At 37.6% G+C, this 14306-nt stretch overlaps 1 protein-coding gene across 6 annotated transcripts in view; it reads left to right on the top strand.

Moving 5' to 3' along the window:
* Positions 1–14306, top strand: part of HIVEP1 (HIVEP zinc finger 1) — a 137862-nt gene that overhangs the window by 104431 nt on the left and 19125 nt on the right. For 5 of the 6 annotated variants that reach the window (XM_070515620.1, XM_070515622.1, XM_070515621.1 and 2 more), the window contains 3 exons: positions 1704–1837; positions 2548–2723; positions 7214–7315. In XM_070515620.1, coding sequence (XP_070371721.1) covers positions 1704–1837; positions 2548–2723; positions 7214–7315 — 412 coding nt within the window. The remainder of the gene's footprint in view (positions 1–1703; positions 1838–2547; positions 2724–7213; positions 7316–14306) is intronic. The other variant, XM_070515623.1, reaches the window with a different exon arrangement.

The following is a 14306-nucleotide window of genomic DNA, read 5'->3' as shown; positions in this document are numbered from 1 at the left end:
ACGCAGATCCAGGAAGGAGATGTTTGCAGGAGAGTCGTTCAAGCAGAGGTCAAGTGAAGATGGAGACTGATGTCATATCTGCACTGAGCGGTTCTCATATCACTGGAGACTTCAGTCATATGGGCAAGTGGCTACAAACGGTTGGGTACTGGGTTGACTAACTCACCACCCACAATGGAAAAGAACAGATAAATTCTAAAGTAAAAGGATTTCTAAGAGAGACGATGGGTCAACAACGTATAATGCCGTAGAGTGGTCAAGCATAGAAAGACTAAGGAAATGATAAGGATTTTGGCTTTTAGCTCACTGGTAACTTTGGTGAATAGAAGCCAGATTTGATAGTAAGAAAGTAAGCAAAAGATAAGTGGGAGTTTGGTACTGAACAGAAGGTAAGAAATAGGATTACCATTACAGGGATAAAGTCAGAGAACGGTGTGTGTATATATTCCAAATTGTGGGGAACCCTGATGTGTTTACCAGGAAAAGAGGAGACGGTTGCATTTTCTCCTCTTGGGGTCAGTGTCATTACCTCTTCACACCACCTTTTTGGGAAACAGGCCAGCAGCTTCTGTTTGCTCCTGGCTTTGTAAGGACAGGGGCTTTCCAGGGTCTTCTGTCTGAGACCACATAGGCCCTCCATCCATGATGCACACCCCCCCCTCCTCACTCACTGTTAGTAAGTCATTGCAGTACAATAGCTGTCTACTTGATGATGTAATTTTTAAAGGAGGTTTGTAACAAAGAGGCCCTTCATCAGGAAAGTTGTGCCTTGTGTTGCATTTGGCCGGAGGACTGGAGTTTGATCCTTTGCTGTTAACACTTGACCTTGGACATGTGACTTAACCCTGAGAGTGTCCTTCCTCTCTGGGGTGCACATAGGCCCCTGCGCTGCCTGCCTCACAGGATGTGTGAGAGTGAAAGGGGCTGAGGGAGTGAGGAAACTGTTTGTGCATGTTGTGGTTGTGTAAAATCCTGTATCGTAAAGTGGTGTCACTATGATGTTTCTAGAAGAAAAGCATACATTGTTTATCATTTTTATGTTCAGTACTTTTTTCTGGAGATTTAATGATTACCGGGCCAAAACCTAACTTTTGAGCTGACCTATCTCATAGTTACCAGTATTCAGGACTTGTGAGAAGAGATGGAGAGGAACTCTCATTCTGGTTTAAAACACTGGGAGGAAGGGGAGTAAAACACTGAGGAGTGGGCGTCTGCTCTAACGACAGTGCCTGGGAGTTGAAGGGGCTTAGCCTTGTTTCTCAGGAGTGTGAGACGTTACCACATCAAAGGGTAACTAGCTCTTTTCCATTGCCAGAGAATGAACTCTTTAAGAAATAAACTCTAGTTTCAGTGGCTGGTTAGATATAAGAAAGAATATTTAGTCTATTAAAAGAAGTTCCTGTTAAACTCGTGGGACACCAGGGTGGGCGCTTGTAAAGCCTTTATTTGGGGGTGTCGTGGACTGTGGTGGTATTTTAAAATAGCATAAGATTTGTCACTTTGCTTTGGTATAGACAGATGTATTAAAGATAAGGGAGGAGATGAAGCAAATGACCTTTAAACTTGTGACTTCGTCAATTGCATTTCATTAAGTTAACTATATGTACTGTGCTCTGCCGTGTTTTAATTTCCAAGTGAAACATTAGCATGTTTATGTTTTCAGTTTTATTAAATTAGTTTCTCTTTTTTTTTTTCCCTTTCAGAGAGCATTAGGTAATCAAAAGTCCACAGTAGTTGAATTCAGCAATAAAGATGCCTCTGAAATTAACAGTGAGCAAGATAAAGAAAATTCCTTAATCAAAAGTGAACCAAGAAGAATTAAAATATTTGATGGAGGGCAAGTACAAATTTTACTTCTTAAATGTACATTTAAACTTACTTTTTAAATGTACATTTGGTTTTATGTGAATGAAGACTAGTGCCAATTTTATATAAATGTTACTAGGTTTCTCAGCTTATTAACAGAATCTTCGTGGCAAGATATATGTTAGTATTATGTTAAATAATTCTATTTTGATCAAGAAAATGATAACTCTTTAGGAAACGCTGTAGGTCCTACAAGACAGCTAAGAACCAAGTTTTCAGGTGAACCCTGGGTTTCGTGTTGATTTACAGTAAGGAGAGACTTGGGAAATGTGCTCTGGGAGAGATGAATTCATTGCCTATTTGATGTCTTTGTGTATTTGGTTATAAGAAAAACAAATTGTAGAAGCCAATTGTAGTGATAGTGAAGCTCAGAAATATTTTAATACAGTTGTGATTCAATTTAACAGTAAAGGAAACTTTTAAACCAGTGACCTAAAAAGAAGAAATATTGGAAAGTTAAACCTAGTATTGAAGAAGGTTGTTTGATTAGAATTAGCTATTAAATATTAAGTGTTGCTGTGAAAACTGGAATATTCTGTTGCTCATAAGTGTGCATAAAATTTATATTGATGGACTATAAAAATTGTGCCTGGTTTTATTTTTTAGGTTGACTTAATCATCAATATTTTCTCAAAGACATAGTCTCCAATCTCCCTATTCGCTTTTCTTTCTTTAAATCAGATATAAATCAAATGAAGAGTATGTATATGTCCGAGGCAGGGGAAGAGGAAAGTACATTTGTGAAGAATGTGGAATACGTTGTAAGAAACCCAGTATGTTAAAGAAACACATACGAACCCATACCGATGTCCGCCCCTACCACTGCACTTACTGTAACTTCTCCTTTAAGACTAAAGGTATGAGATGACGTTGCTTCGTGGTCCTTTTCCATATGCGTTGAGTTAGTAGCGCTAAGACCCAGCTTTGCAGATTCTTTGACCAAGGATGCAGTAGCTTAAATAGACTCATATAAATTACATCTTGTCAACATTGCGGTCTTATTTCTTTATATGTTTCTAGACCTCTTGGGAAAAAGTTTTTAATTATACACTTTTAGAATTTGTATAATAAATATAACATTTTAAAAGGAGCAACTGCCCTTTTTTATTTTACTTTCCAAATCACAGTTGCATAACATGGTGACAAATAGATTTTCAAAAATGTTTACTTTGGGGCTGAGGAAGAAAAAGAAATTTTCATAATCACAAGTAAATTCACTTCAATGCTGAGAGTTTGAAGAAAAATTTAAAATAATAACTACAGTAAACATAATAATAACATTCATCTCTTATTATCTACTTTTAGGCATGCATAGTCATTTCTTTTGCTTTTCCATGATGCTTTTTTTGTTACCCAAATTCTGTTGAATTTCAGCTTCAAAAATTTTCTAACTTTTGTACTATTTAATGTGTATTTTAATGTTTATGAAGAACTCAGGACTAGTCATTGAAATTATATTTAGTACTCTCTTTATTCTTTATATGTTTTCATTTAAACTGTAAGCCTTTATTATAGTTAAGGTAATCTTACCCTCCACAAATTCTCAGTTACATGTAACAGATACACTACTATAAAATGTTTGCTTTTTCCATTGGGCTCCTTGTTCATGAATTATTCCATAAAAATTTGTTATTTGAGATTTAATTTCATATACCACCCTTTAAAAAATCAGAATCCCTCTAAAACAAAGCAATGTAACCATAAAATTCTGTCTGAAAGAACAATATCTAAACAATATTTAATGGATAATTTTTTACAGAAAATACTTTATTTTTATCCCTTCGAGTTAACATTTGCTTTTTCTGATTATGTTGGTTGTCTTAACAGTTTTTGTTTTAAATAGTGATCAGTTCTTGAACAAAATTTATTACGTTTTTTGGCTACTTATTGTCATTTTAAAGAGAGTTACAATATGTAGCAACTAAATAGCTTCACATTAGTTCTCCTTAAATGCTAATAGTACCTGGAACAAGAGTGGTAGAACAAAAGGAAGAAGCAAGAAACTGTTTTTCAGATGGCTTGAGTATTCCTAAAACGTTTAAAGAAACCCGGAGGAGGGAGGAGGGGCGCTGCTCTCAAGTCCTGTGTTGAGAGCTGGAACCTCCTGGAAGTGGAGGGTGGATCTCAGGAGGATTTTCCGGGTCTTGCGTGAAGCCTTTGATAGGATAAAGCACTTTGATCTTTTAACCCTTGGATTGCTTTTCCACTGGTCTCGATCCTATGATTAATGAACATCTATTAATTTCCAATATGAGACCAGGAGCATATTTAATAGGCCAATATTACTAATGTAAGATGACCAAGTACAGAATGATGGTACCAAATGAAAGATCAAGGTATAATATGAAATGGGAATTTCTCAGTAAAAGGAGGAAAAAGAATCAGGATATTTAAAAATTATACTGATAAAATAAAAGGCAATAAAGGAAGGAAAACCAACTGAAACTAGAGAGATTTCTTGGCAAAGAAAAATATTATAAATCACCAAGTATTAATCTTAGTGAAATAACTCAAAACAACATCATGTAAAATTGTAGGTAAATGTTTGTTAAGCGGTGGACAGAGCACAGCAGTCCCAGAAAAGTGAGCTCTGTGTTAGCAGTTTTCCTGTCTTTCATTTCTCTAATACGCTGCATGTCGAGTTTACATTAATTTTTTTATTTTGTCAGATAATTCATTGGAATTATGTGATAAATACTTATTTGAAGGAAGCTACCTTAGCTAAAGAGAGTGGTGGAAAAAGTATTAGAAATTCAGTATTTCCCTGTTCTCAGTGTGATGGTTCCCTTTTTTTATGGTCAGCTTTTTGTGAATATACGTACCCAGATTCCATGATTCCTTTTACAGGTAGCTAAGTAGTAGCAGACCTATCTAGATTAGGCTGTAGATTTTGCCCTGCTCTGATTTACTTACTGTCCTAGCAGTTCAGCTCTACTTCTCGTCGGATGTGTCTGGTTGTTAACAGAAAGAGTGATGTCATGGCATGCTCGATAAATACGGGTGTGCAAAAGGAGTGATCTGTGGTGCCAGAAATTGATGCTTCTGATGGTAATGCTTATAAAACGGTACTTCGTCACGTGTCCTCTTAGTTTATTTTATGAGTACATTTTCAAAACAATTTTAATTGATTTATTTTCACTATTCAGCTTTAAAGTTCAGTCAGCAGAAAATATACAGTAAGCTTGCATCTCTGCAGGATTAGTCCCATTTATATCTTGGAAAGCTGGACTCTATATGTAGCTATGGGAACCCAGAAACAAAGTCTCTCATGCTTTCCAGGGAATTTAGATTAATGTTTGTTAAATCTGTTGAAAAATTTATCTAGTAAATTAATACACGAAGTTTATAGCATTGCCAGGGGGTATTTGCATTTTAAATAGGCATGTTTTGCATATTTTAAATGCAGATTGTTTAAATTATTTCAGAATTTGATTAATAATAAGTAATAGCTCAATTAATGAGAAAATATGCTCATTAAAAACTTATATTCCCAAATTTGCCTAGTTACGATTATACATTAAATTCTTAGAAGGCAAATAACCTACTCTGATTGTCTATTTAGGAAACAAAAGCATTTTGAAAGAGATTAGTGGACCTTGTGATTTGGTTTGTAATATTGTTATTGTACTGAAAGTCAAAAGTTTCAGCCATGTTAAGATGGTGAAATCATTTTTTATAACTTTTTAATGGGAAAATTTTGAAGCATACAGAAAAGTAGAGATATGTATAATGCACACCAATATGCCCATCATCTTCTAACAGTTGTTAACATTTGCCATATTTGCTTCTTATTTTATTTTTTAAGTGTACTTGAAGTAAATGTCAGACATGACCAAGCCATTTAAGCCAGGCATTATCTCCAGAATCTCAGAGGTCTCGGGGTGATGGATCTTAGACATTATCTGGTCCAGGCACCTCTTACACTTAAACTCCTTGAGCACTCTGGGATGCTGTGCATATGATCTAGTGCAAGAATCGGCTTGAACAAGTGTGACCAGTTCCATGGACCTAGTGCACTGTTTAGTGGAATTGAAGCTCTGTAAATATAGCAATTTTGCAGGCCCTTCAGCTACTGCAAGCCCAAAATTTGGACCCATAATTCAGATATTTTTAGCTCTTCTACAGGCTTATTCTCAAATACTAGTTTGCCCCTGCCTGCCAAACTCAGTATTCAGTTTGTTTTCTCTAAAGAGATCATTTTTCCTTGTTGACTATTTTTTGTGCGTGTGGCATTATCCTCTCCAGCTGCTTGGTGTCCTCAGATGAATCTGAGCTCTCCCTCTGCATTCATGATCACTTGGGGCAAGCGCACCCAGTGGTTCTCATTGAACCCAGTAATTCTTACAAAGGTCGATACACCAGCTGCCAGAGAGAAACACACCTTTAGAGATACTCTTAGGAGACTTCTAGTCAATGTGGTGAAGTAGAATTAATGCAGGAAATCCCTTCTCATGTTCCAAACACACAGAAATACTGTTTATAATATAACAACAGCCAAATATAGTTTTTTGTAGAAGTCAAGCTCAAAAGTTAAAGAGGCAAATTCCCAGGTACCAGAAATAAAAAAGAAACTCTAAGCTAGCATGGTGAATGGTTATTAAAAAAAAAAAGTCCATAAGGATATTAAAGCCAAATATATGCCCACAGGCCTTTTAATCCAATTCTATGGTAGAGTCCGAGGCCTCTGAAATAAGCTGGCTCTCCTGTCCAGTGACTTTGGGCCATGTGGGGAAAAAGCTATCTGCTAAAAAGTAGAACTCTATACTTGTGCCATGCCAAAAAAATAAAAAACTGGTCTAGAATCAGTGGTCTGAAACCAATGAAACCATTAAGGTCCCAGGCAGAAGCAATTGGAAAACTGACCCATAGAGATGTTCCTACAACCCAGGCAACTTCAGACTCCACGGAAAACAAACTTACTGAAAGTCAACTTGCAATAAAAACTATAAAGCATGCAAAGCAACAAAGTGCTATAAGGGAGAACCAGCAGACACGACTGGTGGAGAATTCTGACCCCAGAAACTATAGATCCTAATGTAGTCTGAAAGGGACTTTAAGTATGTCTAAAGTGTTCTAAGAAATAAATAAGGACTAGAGAATAGAAAGCATAAGGCGAAAGTTGAGTTAAAGTAGAGGAGGCAGATTTGAAAAGGAGAAGTTATTACTAAAAATACCAAGGTTATTACAACATATAGATAACCAATATTTTTGTCCAAATTTTAGACGTTAGAATTGTATAACCACAATCTGTACTTTCACTTGAAATAGGAATGGAATTTTCCAGTGTTGACAAATGCAATAGCAAAATAATACTATGTAAGCTTAGTAAACATTCTTTTCCCTTAAGGAAATCTGACAAAACACATGAAGTCCAAGACACATAGCAAGAAATGTGTGGATTTAGGCGTCTCAGTAGGTTTAATAGATGAACAAGATACAGAAGAATCAGGTAAGGCTTTATTCCATATTTTTCATAAATGCTGTTTACAATGTTCTATTTTTTTTGCGTCCATACTCTTCTTTCCATTCCCATTGATACTGCCTGGTTCCCGTTTTCGTTACCTCTTGTTTATACTATGCAGTAGACTCCTAATCAGTTTTCCCCACTAATTTGTCTTCCTTCCTATCCTGCTGTCCCCGCTGATGTTAAATTAGTCTTCCTGAAGCGTGTGTCTGATCATATACTCCTCTGCTCCGAGTCTTCCATTGGTTTCCAGTTACCTGTCAGATAAAGTACGAGCCGCTTGATCTTACGTCCTCAGAATCCTCTGTAATCTGGTGCCTGCCTACTTCTTCACCCTTATTCCTCATTTCTTTCTTTCACTTACTCTAATGCTTGAATTTCCTGCTTACATGACATCGATCCGGCTCTCTACGTATACAGCCCTCCCCGAAAACCCCCGCCCTCAGTCCTGCACAGATGTGACTCCCTGTCGACACTGTCTCAATCTTACTTTCCTTCAAGATCTGGCTCAAATCCGCAGCCATCAAGGAAGCCTTCTCTGATTTTCTCTTCCCACACCACTTGCAGGAAGCAATTTTTCCCTTCTCTGAACTCCGCCAGTATTTTATAGTTTTTCTTTCTGATAGTGTTGAATCCCTTTGCCTTACTTTGTGATTATTTACATGTTTACCTTATCTTGCCACTGACATTCTTAAGCATGTTATGAGCAGAATCCATGGCTGCATAATACTTGCCTCACCCTCAGCGCAGTGCCTGGCACATAGCAGCTGCTCGGGAAATATTTGTGGAATAAAAGATTTGTCTGCTTCTCCAAAATGTTTCTTATTTTGCAAAAGTTAACCAGTTGTTTTCTTAGCAATGTTAATTCAACACTTATAAGTATTTATCCCTAACCAGTTTTGAGGGAAAATCTGTTTATCTGTTCTGACTAATCAGAGAATAGAATTATCTTTCTGTAAGATCTTTTTTTAAACCCAAGAATTTATCAACAAAAGAGAGAGCTTAAAAAAAAAGTTTTTTTGAAAAATGCCCTAAATTAAACATTTACCTGCTTGCTGTGTTTTACCTAATATACATTAGTTCGATACAGAGACAATTTCAAAAGAGAAAATGGTGAGGATATCATTGAAAATATAGGTAAAGAATCAAATGCAGTTAATTCCACCTGACAGCCAGTAACACACTAAATTAATCAGCCTGAATTTATTTCTAAATGTGCTAGAGAAGTGACTCACATGTTAAGTGGTACAGATGATACAATTCAGTATCTTAGGCACAAAGAAAGGACTGCCTTTAATCCTTTTTTGGGGATAAACTGATGAATTCTTAGTAGAAGAAAAAGCTAATCATAACAAATTTAGGCCAATAAGGAGTTTTTTAATGTTTTATAGACTGTTTGATGCTTTGATACGTATTGAGGATGATGGTATCAGGATTTAACAATAAATATCATGTTAACATATCTGTAACTTTTTTGTTATAGGAACATATGTGTTAAAAACTGATTTTTTTCCCCAGTTTTATTGAGATATAATTGAGATACATCACCATGTAAGTTTAAGGTGTACAGCATAATGGTTTGACTTACATATATTGTGAAAGTTGACTACAATAAGTGTAGTTAGCATCCATCATCTCATATAGATTCAATAAAAAGAGAAAGCTGGGCCAGACCTGGTGGCCTAGTGGTTAAGTTTGGTGCACTTGGCTTCAGTGGCCTGGGTTCAGTTCCCAGGCGTGGATCTACACCACTTGTCTGTCATTGGCCATGCTTTGGCAGCAGCTCACATGCAAGATGGAGGAAGATTGGCAACAGATGTTAGCTCAGGGCGAATCTTCCTCAGCAAAAAAAGGAAGAGAGAGGAAGCAAAAAAAAAAATTTTTTTTCCTTGTGATGAGAACTCTTGGGATTCACTCTCTTAGCCACTTTCCTGTGTCTCATCCAGCAGTGTTAGCTGGGGCTATCCTGCTGTACAGTCCACCCTAGGACTTATTTATCTGATAATTGGAAGTTTGTGTCCTTTGACCACTTCTCTCCAGTTCCCCCTCCCTTCACTGTCACCTGTGGTAACCACAAATCTGGTCTCTTTTTCTATGAATTTGTTTTTGTTTGTTTTTTGAGGTTTTTTTTAGATTCCATGTATAAAAACTGATTTGTTAATTGCTAGGAATTGAATTCTGTATTGGTGTCTTTGTTTAAAGACAAACATTTAATAAAATAAAATTAGTTTATCTGTAATTCACTTCTCATCTAAACAGTTTGTTTGATTTATTTTCTACTCTTAGTAGTCATGCAATAAATTAACTACCGTAACTATTTAAGTGAAAAAAAATCCCTCTTTATTATTTATTTGCTTTATTGCTCTTGTGTTGAGCAATTCAAAGTAAAAAGCTGGGAAAATTGAGTAAGTTTCAGCAAGTATATTTATTACCTGCAGGCTAGAAAAGGCACAAAGTAGAGGTTACAATATGAAATACCAATGTCTGAAAATGTGTAAATGTGAAAGGTGTTATTATTATTGTTATATATATTCTCATATGTTTTACTTCTTCAAGAGATGAGTCGTATAGAAATTAACTAAAATGTCTGTAGAGTCCTCTACGTTGTTAAGGGAAAGTAGTACTTGTGCATCCTCAGTTTGCGTAGGAGAGTCAAGTGTGGTGTCCATTAGTTACACGCATTGTTTGGATCGGCTGGCTGACTGATGGACTTTTGTATCTCCATTCATTTTTGTATTTCTCACCTTGTTCCAGAAGCACTTGAAGCAAGTCTTTGATTATAACTCATACTTGATGGCTTAATTCCCTGTTCAAATTAAGTGTTCTGATAAAACTAGGTAGTTTTACCTGTTTTTCTCTCAGTTTAATTTTTTTAAATTACTGTATTTATGGGTAGTGTACTCAGAGTGTTTTCACGGTTTTGAACGAATAGTAAATTATAGCATACCGGTGGATTTTACCAAGTGCTGTGTCATGCTAGAGATCTAATAATTGTTTATTAATATGCCAACAAAATATATTCTTCTACCTTTGCTCTATTATAGGCTTGGAATACGGCTAAAAATGTAGTAAACATTTGTTGTTTTAAGCAGACGGTCTTGTTTTCCTTTTATTATTCTCTTTTGTGCTTTTAAAAATACTTTGAGGGTTTTTTAATAAAAAAGATACAAATAGTCTTACTACATGCACACATGCTTCACACCAGAGTTGATGATTATAAAAATTTTCTCACATTTGCTTCCAGTCTTTTTCATAAGTTCAGTATATTTTTTTGTTTGTTTGTTTGTTTTGTGGTTTTTTTTTTTTTTGAGGAAGATTAGCCCTGAGCTAACTACTGCCAATCCTCTTCTTTTTGCCGAGGAAGTCTGGCCCTGAGCTAACATCCGTGCCCATTTTCCTCTACTTTATATGTGGGGCGCCTACCACAGCATGGCTTTTGCCAAGCGGTGACATGTCCGCACCCGGGATCCGAACCGGTGAACTCCAGGCCACCGAGAAGTGGAACAGGCGAACTGAACTGCTGTGCCACTAGGCTGGCCCCCTCAGTATATTTTTGAAACAACCACCATTCTCTTACCCGCCATCACCAGCCACTCTCCCTCCCAGAGGCAAACAATAGCTATGTTCTGGGGTTTTCCTTCCCATTCATTTAATATACATGTTTATATCCATGAATAGAATGAGGTTTTGTTGTTTGTATTTTAAATTTGCGTAAGCAATCACACCTTGTATAGATACCTAGAAAATTAATTTTGCTTTATAATTTTAAATTGTTCTCTGGAAGAGACTTTCCATTTCTGCACATCCTTAACTATACCTAATATTTTGAGAGTTTAAATTTTTGGCAAATTTGATGGATAATAGTCTACTGTCTTTATTTGCCTTTTCTTGATTATAATCTTCAGTTTGAGTCTTCTTTTTCTTTTTTTTTTTTAAGATTTAATTTTTCCTTTTTCTCCCAAAGCCCCCCCTCACCCCCCCCGGACACACAGTTGTATATTTTTAGTTGTGGGTCCTTCTAGTTGTAACTTGTGGGATGCCGCCCCAGCATGGCTCGACGAGTGGTGCCATGTCCGTACCCAGGATTCAAACCGGTAAAACCCTGGGCCGCTGAAGCAGAGCACACGAACTCAACCACTCGGCCACGGGGCTGGCCCCTAGTCTTATTATTCTTTAAAAAGAAGTTTTACTCCATTGAATTGATGATAGTAAGAGATGGGATCTTGCCTAACAGTTCTTCACATGTCTGTGTTGAGGGGAAGCCTGGAAGCCTGCAGTAGGGCCCTGCGTGTGTGCAAGGAGTACTCTTTTCTGTCTAACGCTAGCCTAGAATGTTCCTTTTCAGTCTCCTTTGCTGGCTCCTCCTCATCTCCCCAGCTTCCAAGTGTAGTTCCCCAGCACTGTGGTCTCTAATCTCTTCTTGTCTGTCTATACTCCTGGTAATCTCATCCAGTCTCTTGACTTTAAACACCATCTCTATGGGGATGGCTCCCATATTCACTCCAAACTTGCAGATCCATCTGCCTCCTCACCCTCTCCACTTGAATGTTGAATGGGCATCTCAAGTTTGACGTGCCCCAAACTGATTCTAAGAAGCATGCTTCCCCTATAATCTTCTCTCATCCTTCCAGCTCCTAGACCAAAGATCTTGAAGTCATCCTGGATGCCCTCATTTTGCTTCCAATCCACCAGCAAAATCTTCTGGCTCTTCCTTTGAAATGTGTTCAGAGTTCAACCACTTTTAACCACCTCTGCCACCCATGCTGGTCACAGCTACCACTATCTCTGCTAAATTGCTTGTAGTAGCAGCTGCTGACTCGTCTCTGCAGTTCAACCTCTTCCCCTTTTGCAGACTGTTTGCAACACACAGCCAAAAGTGTTTTTTTTAAAAATTAGATCATTATTTTGCTTAAAACCCCTCTAGCGGTTTCCTGTCTCATTCAGAGCACTGGTCTACCATACCCTGCGAGCACTCCGGCCCACTCACCCTTCCTCACCACCTCTCTGAAACTCGGCTCCCACCCCTTCCTCTCTTGCTCACCAGCTACAACCACACAAGTCTCCAGTCTCCTTGCTCTTTGTTGAACACACCCAGCAGACCCCTGTCTCGGGGCCTCTGCACTCCTTGCTTCTCTTTGGAAAGCCCTTCACCAGACACTGCACAACTTCTCCCGTCATCTCCCTTCAGCTCTCCACTCAAATGGCACCTTCTCAGTGAGACCTTCCAGAACCTTCCTATTAAAGAGCACCTCACTCTCTTATTGCCAGCATTACTTACACCCCTTATCCTGCTTTATTTTTCCTTATAGCACTTCTTGCCACTAGATGTGTGTGGGTGTGTGTGTGTGTATTTGTTAATTTTCTGTTTCTTTCAACTGGAAAATAAAACATAAAGACAGGATTTTATTGTGTTTACTTCTCTATCTCCAGCTCCTTAGGATTGTCCCTAGCAAGTGGTAGGTAGTAAATAGTTGTTGATTGAATGAATGACTAGAAAAAAATGACCTATCATCCTTCAGGAAATAATTCAATATTATTACTTTTAGAATTTGATGTATTAGTTTTCTATTACATTTCTTCACTAAAATCAAATAGTAGCTCTAGTACAATATTTAATGCCTTTACCTATAAATAGTGTTTACATAATATGACCACAGTTGACACAGCTATTGTTAAAGTGATGACAGCATTTATTTTTAATTTGTTATGTCTTGGTCATTGCATCAGACAACTAGACGTTAAATCACCTGACTCTTCCATTTTTTCATGCTCAGTAATGATGTCTTCAGATTGATAAAGATCTGTTCTGTTTTTCAGTAGTTGCAGAGAAGAAGAGGGTCTTCTCCTTTTGATTCATTCTTTATTTCTTTAGCCCTTCAACAACTGTTCAGTATATGCACACTCCCTGCCCTCAGGAGCTCCCTGCCCAGGGCTGTGATGTCGGAGTCACCTCAGGCTGGGCAGAGTTCACTTCCCAGGGCCGGAATCAGGGAAGGAGCAGTGGGATGACCAAGGGGATCCCCGAGGAAAGGGAAGGGATTTGTTTATCCACACATTGATTTATTTGAACAAGTTTTGTTGAGGGGGTGGGCTAAAAGGGAGCATGCATTCTGGGCTGAGGGAGTTGTTGGACAAAAGCGCAGAGGTTGGGAGAAAGGAATGATGTGAGTGGGATGTGATGGGAAAGTTGGACGGGGCGCACACCTGGGAACGGGCTGGGGGACAAGTAATACTATGCAAGGGAGTTTTAGCATGGGGAGCAGTCATTCTAGGTTTAACCTATACTCACTCATGCTTGAATGCGGAGTCTCTGCTGTGGCACTTTGTACTGATTTCTGCATGTTTTGACACTTGAAAACCATTATTTCTTAGACGTGGTTTTTCTAATATTTTTATTCTAAACACTCCATAATATATATACTGTTCCTTTGATTAAGAAAGTCTGATTTTTTTTCTTTTATCATCTAAAGTCGTTTAAAGCCATTACCTCTTTAGGCCCATATGCGTCTGTCTTTTAACCTGGATTATTGCCTCAAATGTTCTTGAAACAAGGAAACAAAATACAATAGGACTTTTAATCTGTGACCCTGGAGTTTTCCTTGCTGAGCTGTTGTTTGTTTTTTCCCTGCTGTTGCTGTTTTATTTTGTAGTGGGAATTTAGACAATAATAACTAAAAGAAGCAAGATTTCATTAAGTGGATAGTCCGAGTCAGCAACAACAATAATAAATAATACCCCAGCAGAAATCTTTCGTGCAGAGCTGTTTTTATAAACAAAGTCCTTCAGTGCCTCACCATCCCTCCTTCTCCACCAGATGGAGTTTCCAAGTTTGGGTGGAAAGTCTGGGAAAATTTTTCCCTTGCAACATTCAATTTTGTATGTATGTGTAAAAATGTGTAATGACTAATTCAGAAATCTAGCTCTGCATTTATTAAATTGGGGAGCATTATTTCCCCTGGAATTAATTTCTACTCTG

This window comes from Equus asinus, chromosome 8, assembly GCF_041296235.1.
Source record: "Equus asinus isolate D_3611 breed Donkey chromosome 8, EquAss-T2T_v2, whole genome shotgun sequence".
Lineage (NCBI taxonomy): Eukaryota > Metazoa > Chordata > Mammalia > Perissodactyla > Equidae > Equus > Equus asinus.
This window is presented reverse-complemented; position numbering and strand designations above follow the sequence as displayed.